Genomic DNA, 14865 nt, shown 5'->3' with positions numbered 1-14865 from the left:
ACCCCCAACATTTAATGATGAGATGGGGAAAGGATAACTGTAAAAGATATTCCTGTTCAAAGAAGAGAGGATGGGAAGTACACAGCAGTCACTGTTCCATAGCAACTCTGCATCTCAGGTTTCCTGACTCTAGGGACAGTGAAATTTTGTTAGGGTCCTTGTTCTGTTCCCTGGGAGTGATTTTCCTAATCCATGGCTGTCCTCTGCTCTTAGCTCTGCCCTCTGGGTTCCCAGCTCTGTTCTCTGACAAATCTCTTTTTTTATTGGAAATAACTGATATTTACAACTGAATAGCTTTCTCAGTCTGCTTCCTGTTTATAGAAAGTTGAAGAGACACAGAAGCCTCTTCGAAGTCTGAACTACCTCTGTCCCTTTTGGATCCTTTGGTGTAATCGTAAGTACAACTTCTTGAAAATGTTGTGGGTTTCCTATGAATCACACTGGGAGATTTACTCCCTGCCCCAAAAGATCTGTAATTTTTTTGCACAGATGGCTCTATACTTTGGGCATATCAGGCTGCAGTGGGACAACACCTTTAAGATTCTTTGAAGCTCTTTCCTGTTAACTGAGAGGGTAATCTACTCAGTGGTGTCTTAAATATTTCTGAGGCCTTAAATGATCTCACAGGTACTCTTGACTTGGCCTTTACTCTAAGGTCACTTTTTATTTTGAAGATCTTTCACCAGGTGGAGAGACTGGGAATGAGAAACTATTTTCAAACTCAATAAACCTGAAACACCTTCATTAGCTCATCTCTCTAATTCCTTAGCATCAAGTAACCAGAAGGATTTAACAGATGCTTTCAACACTTTGCCTAGAGATCTCCTTAATTTTCCTTAAAATTCCTAAATTTCCTTAACTAGGTCCATGAGTTTATTAAATACATTCTCTGTCTTCCAAGTTACCTCAGACAATTGTTCCGTCATTATAGAACATGTGTTAACCTTTTTTTATCAGACTCTACTAATAATTCCCTCACAGCCTATCCAGCCTCCACTAACAGTCTGTTCATCATCCCTCCAGCCTTCATGAACAATCTTATCGTTTTTTCAGTCTCCACCTATGAGCCAGTCTTAAAGCCAATGCACATATTTTACTTTTTTGTTGTGGCAGCATCACACCTTTGGGATATCAATTTCTGTGGCAGTTACCCACTGATGCCTAACAAACCACCAAAAATTTAGTAACTTAGGACACCAACCATTTTATTTTAATTGCTTACAGCAATTTGAGTGGGGCACAGTTGGGTAGTTCTGCTGATCTTGGCAGGAGCTACTCATGCAGCTGTAGTCATCTGGCAACTTGACTGGGGTTGGGTGGTCTAATAGGGTCTCACTTGCACGTCTCAAATGTGATGCTGTCAGCATGTAGGTCTAGGAAGTCTCAGCTGGGACAACTCATCTCTATGTCATGCAGCCTCTCTTTCTCCAAAAGGCTAGACTGGTTTCTTCACTTGTCAGTATGAGGTTCAATTCAAGAGGGCAAGGGCAGAAATGAGGTTTAGACTTCAGAACTTATACATTTCTGCTATATTCTCTTGGCTAAAACAAGTCACAGGGTTAGCCAAACTTCAAAGAGTGGGGAAAAAAGACAGTCTTTCTTGATGGGAGGAGAGGCAAAAATCATAGGGGTCTGTATAGAGAGATGGGAGGAGTTATCATGTTCATCTTTGCAAATAATCTCTTAAATGCTCTTTTCTGTATTTTTCATCCTTTTGTCTCTTCATGCTTTGGTCTGAATTTTCTTCTGAGCTATCTTCCAGTCACTAATTCTCTCTTCAACTGCACCTAATATGCTATTAAACTCCTCTATTGACTTCTTATTTTTAGTTACTGTATTTTCAGTTCTAGAATTTGTTTCTTCTTTATAGTTTCCAGTTTTCCAGCCAAATTCTTGTCTTTAATTTCCTTGAATACCTTAAGTATAGTTACTTTAAAATCCTTGTCTGATAGATCCATTATCTAAATTCTCTGCGGGTCCCTTTAAAACTGACTTTTATTTTTCTTGATTTTCAGTCATGTAATTTGATATGCTTGCTTACTTTGAAATGGCTATTTGATACTTCATTTGAAAAATAAATAGAAATAATTTGAGGTTCTGGATGTTATTATATTTGCTTCTTTCTGGTGGCTAGTGACACTAGCAATCCTAGAACCCCTTGCATGAATCAAAGGTTGAGTATTTTGAAGCTGAGATTTAGTCCCTGTGAAGGTTGGTCTATTTCCAGTTTATTTTTACTCCTAAGGTATAGTTCCTTCAAGATCCCAACCTAAAATGTGCGAGGTTTTCCCAGGGAATCCTCCTTAGCAAACTCTAAAGGCTAAGTTTTGTCCTTTTAGTCTTGTAAGACTGTTGAAAACTCTAATCAGCTTTTTAACTCCTTCTCAAACCAGAAGATATCTCTAGGGAAAAAGTGGCCTCAAATGCCACCTCCTCAGGTTTCCTTCTTCTCTTATACCTTCGCCCCATAACTCTTTATTGTCTTGAAAGGTGTCTAATGCCTTAAAATAGATTTTTAAAAAAAAATTTTGTCCAGCTTTTCCAGTTTGTTCTCAATGGGAGGATTGGTTTGTTATTTAGTTAATCATTATTGGAACTTGAGGATTTTCATGTAAAACTTCCTAGTGTTCTAGAATCTTCAACTATTTGATTCCACAGTAATAAGTAGTTTCGAAATACCTAAAGGACTTATATTTTTAAAAAATTAACAGGCTTTTTCTTTTGCTTCTAAGAGCAAGAGACCTTTTCTTTAGACCCCATGAGGCATTGATCTACCTATGAAATTAGGTAAACTACAAAAGGAATATAAAGAAAAAGAAGGGTAATATTTGAATTTTGATATTCAAAATAGGACAGTGCAGCAAAACAACATCTTTATCACCTTTATTAGTTTGCTGTTGAATGGTTTAAAAAAAGAGAGAGAGAGCAAATAGAAGGTGGCTAGAGACACTAGTAAAAGATTGTGCAAAGTAAAAACGCTGGGAAAAATAAAAACAGTGGGAAGCTAGGAGAATGAAAGGCCAGAATGTGTCCCAATTTTCTTTTTTCTGGTAGGAGAAAAAAAGTGTGAGTCAAGTATGTGAGGGTAGCTCCAGGGCAGGAAAGAAGAGACTTTTTCTCCCAATTATCTAAGATTCTGAAAAGAGATCATTTTTTTGGCCTCCACAACTAACTAGTAGTATGGCCACACGACTCGGCTGCAAATCAGAGGGTTAGACAGACCCTCTGAGAGATTTGAGGTTTAGCTTTCCTAGCCATCCTCAGTTATAGGATGTGGACCTGCCATAGGGTGTCTGCATGTGGTGGCCATGCAGCACAGACTAGGGTGTAGACTGCAGAGCTGGCGAGGTAGTTGGTCACACAGCAAAAACTCAGGATTCAGCCAATGTGAACTAAAGTAAGATAAAGTCAATCAGAGAGCCTGTGTCTGGCCAAGCCAAGAGCATGCAGAATTAAGAGTTAACCGCATACTTTACAGTGACAGCAGAAGAGGGACACAAAAAGGTAGAAAGGCATTTTCACTCTTCCTTATCACTATGATGTCCTAGGAACCACATGCACCATATAGGGAAAAGCTATCTGAGAAACTGAGCACTTCTACATAAGAGTGAATAACTATTGTTTGAGTTACCTTAGTGAATAAAACCTTACACTGAACTGGACATTGCTAATAAGCAGGTAAGAGCTAGAGAGAAAGACTAGAGTACTTATAGACAAAATTAAATATTTTCTGGATATCCAAATTATATTATGACTTATTACCTTTTATTTTATTGAGGTATAATTGAGGTACAACATTATATTAGTTTTTGGTATACAACATAACAGTTTATATATATAGTGTGAGTTAAATCATGTATCTCTGATATAGCTCTGATATACATGTAAATTCAAACAAACAAAAACAACTTGTATTCTACCTGTCTGAAAAGGTTAGGGAAGTCATCTGCATTGTTGACTTTTCTGATTCCTTTCCCTCCTCCTCCTTCTGAAGCCTTGATCATTACTGGATATCCAACTTCCTCTGCTGCCTTCAAGAAAAAAGAGAAAAATGGAAATAAGAGTAGTATTAACAGGGAAGGAGAAAACTGGCACCTTCTCCCTTTAAGAATGCTGTCATTTGGGGCACCGGGGTGACTGACTCTTGATTTCGGCTCAGGTCATGATCTTGAGCCCCATGTCGGGCATGGAGTCTGCTTGGGATTCTCTCTCTCTCTCTCTCTCTTTCCCTCTGCCCCTCCTCCTGCTTGAATTCTCTCTTTTGCTCTCTAAATAAAAATAAATAAAATCTTAAAAAAAAAATGCTGTTGTTGGTAGGTCCAAAAGTAGTAAAATAGAAAGGTCCTGAAGACATAGGTGAAAAACAAAAGTAGTAGCATAGGTGAAAAAAAAAGTAGTAACAGTATTTGTAGCATTAGGTTGAACAAAAAGAAAGTGCCCTTTTTTTGTAGGTTAAAAAAAAAATTGTTGAATATGCATTTTCATGTGGTTCAACCTAAGATAATCCTGTATACGCCAAAAACAAAATAAAACTACACGTTTATGGGGCACCTGGGTGGCTCAGTCAGTTAAGCATCCAACTCTTGATTTTGGCTCAGGTCATGATCTCCGGGTCACGGGATCAAGTCCCCATATCAGGCTCCCCGCTGAGCATGGAGTCTGCTTGTTCCTCTCCCTCTGCTCCTCCCCCCATTTGCGTGCTCTCTCTCTCAAATAAATAATAAAAATTTTTTGAAAACTTATATATTTATATATGATTATGTATGCATTCATACACCCACATATCAGAGTATAAAGAAAAAGTCTAGAATATATATCAGTAGTGATTTCTAAAAGGAAGATGGGTAGATATACTTCTACTTTTTACTATATTTATTTCTCTATTATTGGAATTATAGTATGTAGGTATTCATGTATTACCTCAAATTTTTATTTTTAAAAAAGGTGTAAGTAGTTAACTTAATAAACTGCTGATGGTCCCAGTAGAGCTTCTGACAACATATAAGATTCAACAAATCAGAACTCTCGTGTATCCAGAAATTATTTTCTCAACTTTTCATAAAAGATAAAAATAACAAGACACTAAAATATTAAAAAAAATTAGAACACTAATTTTCAACACATACTCTAAATGCGGTTTTTGCATTTACAGAATTTAATAATGATCAGGTAACAATCCTAAAACTTTCTGAAAATTATTATATATCTGTTAAGGAGGGAGCTAGTTAAATCAAGATATGTCCATCTATTAGAATACTGTGCAAGTATTAAAAGGGATGAGGTGACTTTTACATGTAACAATACAGAAAATGTCCAGATTGTATTGTTACAGCAAAAAGTAAAGTAGGGAAAAGTTAACCAAAATTTAGAATAACTAAGTCATTCCTCTGTTAAAACATTCCAGTGATTTACGGTTTCCAATTAACAATATCTAAACATGTACCAAGAGAAAGAAGAGCATTTCAAACGTTGAATTAGTCGATTAAGTACAGTTCCAGCTCTTCTAAAATTCTTACCTCTGTTCACTTCTATGCTTATAAACAGAGTTAGCCTGATGAAATAATGTTATCAAAGAAAGAGTTATCACTGAGTGATAAGTACCAAAGAATCAGCCACAAATGTGAAAAAGACTTAAAAAAATATATGGGGTAGGGGTCCCTGGGTGGCTCAGTCGTTAAGTGTCTGCCTTCAGCTCAGGTCATGATCCCAGGGTCCTGGGATCAAGCCCCGCATCAGGCTCCCTGCTCTGCGGGAAGCCTGCTTCTTCCTCCCCCACTCCTCTTGCTTGTGTTCCCTGTTTTTCTCTGTGTCTCTGTCAAATAAATAAATAAAATCTTTAAAAAAAATAAAAATAGGGTGGTCCACATGATGTAAGAAAGTAGGCCTTGTGTAAAAAGATATGAAGCCTCTAGGCACAGGTCATCCATTTAGAATATTTTTTTTTAAAGATTGTATTTATTTATTTGAGAGAAAGAGTGAGAGAGAGAGAGGGAGAAAGAGCACGAGCAGGGGGAGAGGCAGAGGGAGAGGGAGAAGCAGGCTCTCCACTGAGCAGGGAGCCCAATGCAGGCCTTGATCCCAGGACCCTAGGATCATGACCTGAGCCAAAGGCAGACACCCAACCAACTGAGCCACCCAGGTGCCCCTTTTTAGAATATTTTAGAAGAATTTTAATGTCATGAGGAAAATGCCTATGCATTAATAAAAAATAGGAAAAGAAACTAGGATTAGTAAGTATATATACTAGCAATATATATATACTACAATATATATATACAGTAAGATCCTAATTTTATACTTATCATAATAATTATAAATATGGGAATCTATTAATAAAGATGATCACTATATGATAATAATATATATTATGAATCAAAAAAGGCTGAAATAAGATGTATGAATGTGTTATGAATATGTATCTATCTCTGGATGGTGGGTTTATGGGTGGTTTTACCATCATCTCTTTTCTGGCCTTCCAAATTTTCTACCAGAAATTTTTATGTTTAAAATTATGACCAGGAAAAAAAAAGGAATTTCAATTGATAAGCAAAATAGCTAGTTCCTTATAAAGGGCTTCTACTCTTTTGCAAGTTACAGCAAATAGAGTATAGCGTTTGCAATTCAATTAGAAATAATTATTCTTATTTGGGAGATTACGAGAGGCTTAACTTGAAATACAAACAGAAGAGCAAAATTAGTTGAGCTTTCAGCAACCCTCTTGAATTTATAACATACAAAGTCAAACACAAGTAGTGTGTTTTTCTAAAATAGCCTCTTTCATCATCTACTTGGAAGCATAATTGATGCTTACAACTATTTAAAAAGTGAAAGGGGAAAAAGTGAAAGGGGAAAAAAGTGAAAGGGGAACAAGATGGGGAGAACTATGAAAGAAAGAAAAGGCACTGTTGGAGAAAGGATCTCCTTTTGCTTGGGTTCCTGTTTCTACAAGGATGGACAGTAATTAGACACCTTCAGCCTCTCTTGGCTCCCTCCCTTACCCCTCCCCAAGGGAAAAAGAGTGAATGGTGTGATTGGTCAGTTTGGAAGGAGGAACTGAGCATGCAGCGCTTGGCCTCTTCCCCTTTGGGATCAGCCCACTGCACAGAACATATGCTCTTCATCAGCTCTCAGTGATACAAGAAGCTGAATGGTAAAAAACTCTGTCTCTGCAGAGGAAAGTCTGTGGTTACTCAGCACTGCAAGTACCCAGTGAGTAAGCATGTTGGACTCGGGCGTTCAGTTTACAAATCTGATTGTTGCTACACACTGAAGCCATTTTCACCAACATCTCCATTCGAAATAAAGCTGACATTTCTCTGTCTGCCTGGCTTCTCAGTTCTGAATTCAAGCAGGGGCAAATGTGTGTTGTTTGTCACTCTGTCCCCTACCCCTGCCACCACATACACCCACTAACAGGTGGTAGAGAGCAGAATAGGTACTCCCTTAAAGCTCTGATTTAGCCACCTAAGAAATGTTCTGTCCAGGTGAGCAGCTTGCTTCAAAACAAATTTAAATTATTTTTGTTAAATCTAGGTCACTTCCTTACTCTATAAACTGTATCTCCGGTTCTTACAATCCCAATGCCATCATGGGTGTTTATCATGAACCAGGCTACAAATTACTTTGTTTGTGACTCTAATTGGTCAGTTGAAAGACATCACTCCCTAGAGTTCATAACCTACCTTCAGCCCATCATCCACATCCTTCACATAACCTTTCTCATATAATTCCTGGGGAACATTTAAGATACGTTTTGAAAAATCATTTTCATGCCAGTCCACACGAAGACCTGTAATAGATAACAGTGACTTAAAAGCTGCTATAAAAGCTTCTGTTCTTGCCAGTTTCCTGCTATTCCTTCTTTAAAACGCTCTCATATTTATCCAAAACTGAGGGTAGATGTGAGAAAGAAGGATGCCATAAAAGCCTCATCAGTCCTTGGGGTTAACGATATTTAGCTCTAGCAGGACCTGGCAACTTGGGTTCTGACCCTGAAAGAAGCCAGGAGAGCTAATAGGGAGCAAACTTATAAAAATGCAAGGACATACAAGACAAAAAAAAAAAAAACAACAACAAAAACATGTCAGACTTTTCACAGCAACTCAGCAGACAAAATACCTTCGATTTGTGTGTTCAGGCCTGCACCAGGGCCAGAGGTCTGGGAAATAATTCAATCTTTATGAGCCCTTAGAAATGGAAATGGCGGTTTTATAGGCCTCAGCAGAGTCATGAGTCCATGTTCCCTGAATGTCCCTGTACTCAGCCACAAGGGGAATGCTATAGTCTCTCCATTCAAACAAGAATAAATTCAACCTTTTATTTTAAACTGTTTGACCCAGCAGGTCTGGAGAGGATATTGCAATCCCCCTGGAGAGCCAGAGTTACAAGAGTTCAAATCTGTTCAGCCTCAAGACAATGGTCATTCCCATTTAAAAAAGGTTTTAGAGTATGTCTGCTCCCTGTGCTGGAGTACTAAAAACGGCAAGTTCATATTGTTATCAGCTACAATGATTCACACGGCACTCTTTAAGGGATTAGTCAAGTATAAATCATTTTAAGAAAAATTGTATTCTTCTGTATGCCTGGAAGAAAGATTGACTATTGCCCTCATTTTCTGCATCAAGGGCAAAGGAGAGGTTGAATGGTATTAAACAGGCAAAGCAAATCATCAATAGATAGTGGGCTGACATTAAGAAAACACTGACAGGCAAATGTTTGAATAAGTGGGTTTTTAGGCTTTTCTTAGTGATCCAGGTCACCTGCCAGGCAGGTTCAAAGGCCTAACTCCACCAAAGTCCATCTCTGACAAAGATTCTAGCCCACCCAGAGCAGATCCCAATCTACAGAACCATATGAGTTTTCCTAGAGTTTCTCCAAATTCAAATTAAGTCCCTAGCTCACTTAAATCAGTTTAGCATCTGTGCACCTGGTACAAAATTTATATTCCTAAGACATGATAAAATCACAGGTGTATTAATTAAGCTAGGAATACAAGATGGCATAAATCAACCTCGATTCTATATCTTATTACACATCCGAATACATTTTCTTTTTTTCCTTTTTTTAATTTAAATTCAATTAGCCAACATATAGTACATCATTAGTTTCAGATGTAGTGTTCAATAATTTATCAGTTGCATATAACACCCAGTGCTCATCACATCACATGCCCTCCTTAATGCCCATCACGCAATACATTTTAAATAAACTTAACACCTAGGCCACAGTCCCAAATATCCTACTGAGCTTTTCTGCACTTCAAAATACAAACAAGAAATATTTTCTTACCACTGCCACTCCAGGGAAGAGTTGGGATACCTGCAGTTTGAGCCACTATGGAAGATGCAATCTTATCCCCCAGAGCCCACATGGCCTGGCTTGGAGGACCTAAAAACAAGAGAAGAACCCTGACTGTAACATTTTGGCCTCATTTCTGTCACACAGATTTTTGTCTTCTATATAATTATTTTTGTATTTGTCTTGTCTCCCCTACATTACATATCATGGAGCTCATGAACTTGATTAGGGGGATTACTATGTTATGACTCAACCAAATGTAGTGAGCTCTTAGCACACAGAGTTCAGTATATATACTGAATTAAATTCCTAACAAATCTAACCGATTTTATCATTGTTCATGATCCAACTTGACCAGATTATCGAAGTCTGTCTTTTTCTTTTTAACCAATCCTAAAATAAGGACTAAAAAGTCTGGGGTTCAAGTCTGAAATATGCCCTCCTTGCTCTTAGGGGAATCCAGAAGGAAGATTTATCTTTAATAGGGTTTACAAAACATAATCATCATTGTGGAAGGTCTCTGAGCTAGAGACTGAAACACTTGGAGCCATATTCTCTTGCTTCCTCTCTCTGCTATAGGAGAGCAGAAAAGTCGGAAGAAACAGCTCTCACTTGCAAGAAAGTAACCTATATAGTTAAATGGGAAGGAGCTGATTCATATTTAAGGGCACAGTGCTAGGGTATCCTAATACTCAATTAGTTCTGCTATACAAAAAGAGGTCCTTTCTCCATATATTTTCTTAAAATGAATGGCAAGGTTTTAAAAGGCCAGTGTTTTAGAAATCAGAGCCTTCTCCATAGCTCATGGAAAAGAACCTGGGGACAGAAAAGACAATCAAGATGAAGAAAGATAAGTAGGATGAAAGAAATAAGGAAGAGAAAAAAAAAGAAAAAGAAATGAAGAGGATTACTCTGGGAGTTGCTAATTGATGAAAAATAAGAGCCCAGTGCATGTTAAACAGAAGAAAAGCAGAATATAGATTGGAATACAGGCAAAACTGACAGAGAGAACCAGAAAGACAGGAAAAATATGTCAGAAAGGCTTACCCATGAAGGCGATGCCATTTTTCAAAAGAAGTTCTGGGAGTTTGGGATTCTCAGAAGCATGACCCCAGCCAGCCCACACTGCCTATAAAGGAAGATAATATGATTTGTTCTTAAAATTCATACTAAAAAAATACATGATAAACTGTATTACTCTCTACCAAGACTGACCCTACTCCATGAGGTACAATAGCTCCACAAGAGCCTAATGCTTAATTCAGCTTATGTGCTTGATCCTTGGCAAACTTTTTACAGGACAAGAATAAGCAGTCCATTGCGGCAAAACCTCTGAAGAGGTCAAAACCAAGTTGAAGTTGATATTAAGATCCAGCTAGTCTTGCTGCTCTTTAGGAAACTCAATTCATAGCCTTTCCACTAGACTCTATAGAGCCCTTTCTAGAAATATTGGTTTTCTTTCACAGATTTCATTACTTTGGCCACCCAACTCCACATTTATATCTAGTGGTTATACTGCCACATAAATCTCTAGTTTTTTTTTCTCTCTGGGCTTAAGGACATTTACCTTAAATTTCCTAACACAGTATAATAGGGAAGAAATAATCTGCTTCTACACCACCATATTCTGAGCTAAGAATATTCCATTGGAATCAGGAGCTTTTACTTACTTGAGATAGTTTGAAGGTAAAATGGATAACATAAATAATCTCTGAAAGACCCTTACAAACCTTCTGTTTGTATTATGTTTACTTTATTTTTGACTCATTCATTTTTTTCCATCTTTCTCTTCCCGATCTGTTACATCCCGCATAAAAAAGCTTTTATCAAACTTTCAACAAAGATGCTTTACATAAAATTTAAAGTTCTTCTCTGGATAGTCCCTTGCATCTAACAGTCAAATGGCTCAATCGGGTTTGAAAGGACACACTGGCATCTCTTACTTGTACTGGAATCCTTTTTGCAATATCAAGAATTAATTCCACGTTTGCATAGTTGTTGTTGTTTGGTCCTCCTGGCACTGGCACATAGTGATCTGCCATCTTAATGTATTCTGAAAATGCAAGCAAATTAATACAGAACACATGCTTTATTTTCAGAAATAAAACAGCAGAGCAAAACTCTGTAAAGGACAGATACCATCACAGGTAATGATAGCACAAACTGCGTTAACGGGGTAAGTCCCAGGACCATTTAGTTAGAGGCTCTGACTTTATGAAGTCACGGGCACGAACATGTGCTAATCTCATATTTAGGAAGCTCTTATACTAAAACAACAGTTCTCAAACATTTCATTATGCAACCTTTTACAAGGGTCTTTAAGATTTCTATACCGAGGGGCGCCTGGGTGGCTCAGTAGTTAAGCGTCTGCCTTCAGCTCAGGTCATGATCCCAGGGTCCTGGGATCGAGCCCCGCATCAGGCTCCCTGCTCAGCGGGAGGCCTGCTTCTTCCTCTCCCACTCCCCCTGCTTGTGTTCCCTCTCTCACTGTCTCTCTTTGTTAAATAAATAAAAATCTTTAAAAAAAAAAAGATTTCTATATCAAGAATGGCACTTAAGAAATTGTGCCCCTGTACAATTATTCTAGTCTGATAAAAAGTTTTAGTCCTGACACTCTTTATTGTCAACTTGCACTGTACTCCAAGAAAGCCCTTTTTCTGGTGTAGAGCCGGGACAAACTGGGAAGGGAGGGGAGATCCTGAAGGGCTTGCAGACTGGCTGAACAGGAAAGGTTAGTTACAGGCATCTACCAAGTGCCTGAAGAGAGTTTATCTGGAATGTTGGAGATACTGTGTATTTGAAAGACACTTTTAAAAGATACCTTCTTTTGCTCCCTACATTTTTTTTGCCCAGTGTTCCCTGATGTCTCTCTCTTCCTATTCTGGCAGCAACTGTAGTAAAGCAGCTAAGGGCACAGTGACTGTACTAAGCAGTTTACATATATTATGTAATACTCAAAATTCCTACAAGTGATAGGTATTATTGGCACCTAGTTTACAGGAAGTTGGCTTGGAGCAGTCAAGTAACTTGCTCAAGGTCCATCGCTACCATATTTATTAATGTTTCTTCTATCTTGTTCTCAATTTAAAGGTTTCATGTCCTTCTAAAAAAAAATTTCAAAGTAAGATACAAAGGCCTAAAGCTTGTTCAAAAGAAAGACAGGTTTATTGTTCTCTTTGACAATAAAAGGGAGAGCATGTTAATTATAAAAAAAAAATAGGTAATATATCAGGATGTAATAATACTATTTTTTAATAGCTGAAATCACTCATTGTCCCACCACTCAAAGATAATCGGTTCATGCTTTGTTGTACTAGAAACCAAAAACTGTTAACCAATCTAACAATATATTGTGGGTATCTTCCCATACATGACAAAAAGGTATACTTGATAATATATATATTTAACATTTTAGATGTATTTAATATATACTTGTTATTTCGATGGATGTCTACTATTCCATAATGTCACAATAGTCCATAATTCATTTAACCACTAACTTATTGTTGGACAGATGGGTCAATAATTTGGAAAATATTAAAATAATGCAATGATGACTATCCTTGTACTACTGTCCAATTATGCCCACAGGATACATTCCTAGAATTACAAGTACTAGGTCAAAAGGTTTCCACAGGGGGCACCTGGGTGGCTCAGTTGTTAAGCGTCTGTCTTCGGATGCTTAACGACTGAGCCACCCAGGCGCCCCCATCACTCTTTTAAATTTTACCAGTCTTATAAACTAAAAAAATCCCAATCGACTATTGTTTTGGCTTGCATTTCTTTGATTACCATTAGTATCAAATTTCTTCTCATATGTTTATTGTTCCTTTTTCATTCTTTTATTAACTACCTAATTCATATTCTTGGTCCGTTTTCTACTGAAGGGTGTCATTTTCTCTATTATAGGTAGACACTCTGCTGCAAAATGTTTTTCCAGATTACTATTTGTCTTTAACTTTTTTTTATTATTTGCTAAATAAAAATTTTTATGTAGTCAAATCCATCTAACTTTTCTACTGTGGTTTATTCTTTTCTGAAGTTCTGCAGCCCTGGGTACAGAAAAAAAAGTTTATTAATTGCTGACCTACACCACACATGCGCACACACACACACATGCACACACACGCAGTCTACAAAGGTACTGTGGTCACCAACCAACAACGGTTCAGAGTTCTACACCAATCAGTTTTCTATTATCATGATTGCAGACCCTTAAGGGAAGCCCTGGTAAATAGAAGGAAAGCACATCTTTTTCACACAGCCTGGACTTCTTCATCGTCTCCTGGTTCCCACAGTTGCCATAATTACCAGCAGATATGCTAGAGAATACTCACAAATGAACAAAACTTCCCTCAAAAGAGAACCCTTGGTTCTTTACTGCAGATTACACTAATCATCCACATCTCCAACTTTCCCAATAATGAGCATAACATAAAAATATGCAACTGGGTTATTACCACCTTCATTTAACCTGTCAAGTATGCTTGCTCCACCGCTCCCCCCAACTCCAGGTCTCAGAGGATCAAGTCCTCTCCTCATGTGAATAACCAACTCTTCCATAAGGCTCCTTCTTCACAATCTTTTAAATTACAAAAGTAATTTGTGTTTTACACTGGATTCCTATGTGACTGTACAGTGGTACAAGTTTACTAAAACTCATAGAACTGTGAACTTTTTATGGCACATAAATTATATTCAGGAAAGGTACTAAAATAATTAACATAATAGAAAAGTTAGAAAAAAGGAAAAATCATCCAAAATACTAATTCCTTAATTCAATACCACTAGTATTATAATACTTTCTAGAGTTCTATTTTTCAAATAACTTTTAAAGAAATCATAAAATTGTAGAAACTCTTTGTAAAAAAGTTTGAAAAAGCAGAAACAGAAATAAAAACACCCCAAAATACCACCCTGAAAGACAACTAGTATTGCTGTTGGTATATGCCATTACACCTTTGTTTTTCTGACTATATGCAATGTATTTATTCCCTATTATTATGTCACCCTATAGCTAACTTTTTTCTTTGCAACAGTGATGGACAGACACATTGTCTGTTCCCATGATCCGTTTCCAGGTCTTCATACCTTAAGGAATCCCCCTCTCCTTGGGTGTGAACAGATCTATGACTTGCTTCTAGCCAAGAGAATATGGCAAGGACAGGGGGCTGTCACTTCTATGATTACATTACATAAGAAAGTAACCGATCTTGCTAGAAGACTCTCCCTTGCTGGCTTTGACGTAGCAGGCAGTCATTTTGGGATGGCCCACATGACAAGGAGTCAAGGGTAGTTTTTTGCCAATAACCGGCTAACATTCAGGCCCTCAGTCTGACAGCCCATAGAAAACTGAAAGCTGCCAACAACCACCTGAGGTTTTTTTTTTTTAATTTTTTATTATGTTAATCACCATACATTACATCATTAGTTCTTGATGTAGTGTTCCATGATTCATTGTTTGTGCATAACACCCAGTGCTCCACGCAGAACGTGCCCTCCTTAATACCCATCACCAGGCTAACCCATCCCCCTACCCCCCTCCCCTCTAGAACCCTCAATTTGTTT

The 14865-nt window shown here is 37.7% G+C and overlaps 1 protein-coding gene across 12 annotated transcripts in view; it reads right to left on the bottom strand.

The window, feature by feature from the left end:
• ACACA (acetyl-CoA carboxylase alpha) overlaps positions 1-14865 on the bottom strand; it is a 280816-nt gene that overhangs the window by 176274 nt on the left and 89677 nt on the right. For all 12 annotated transcript variants that reach the window (XM_027626351.2, XM_027626358.2, XM_027626350.2 and 9 more), the window contains 5 exons: positions 11241-11350; positions 10345-10426; positions 9289-9387; positions 7683-7789; positions 3921-4031 (listed from right to left, as the gene is read on the bottom strand). In XM_027626351.2, the coding sequence (XP_027482152.1) occupies positions 3921-4031; positions 7683-7789; positions 9289-9387; positions 10345-10426; positions 11241-11350 (509 nt within the window). The remainder of the gene's footprint in view (positions 1-3920; positions 4032-7682; positions 7790-9288; positions 9388-10344; positions 10427-11240; positions 11351-14865) is intronic.

This window comes from Zalophus californianus, chromosome 16, assembly GCF_009762305.2.
Source record: "Zalophus californianus isolate mZalCal1 chromosome 16, mZalCal1.pri.v2, whole genome shotgun sequence".
NCBI classification, from domain to species: Eukaryota; Metazoa; Chordata; class Mammalia; order Carnivora; family Otariidae; genus Zalophus; species Zalophus californianus.
This window is presented reverse-complemented; position numbering and strand designations above follow the sequence as displayed.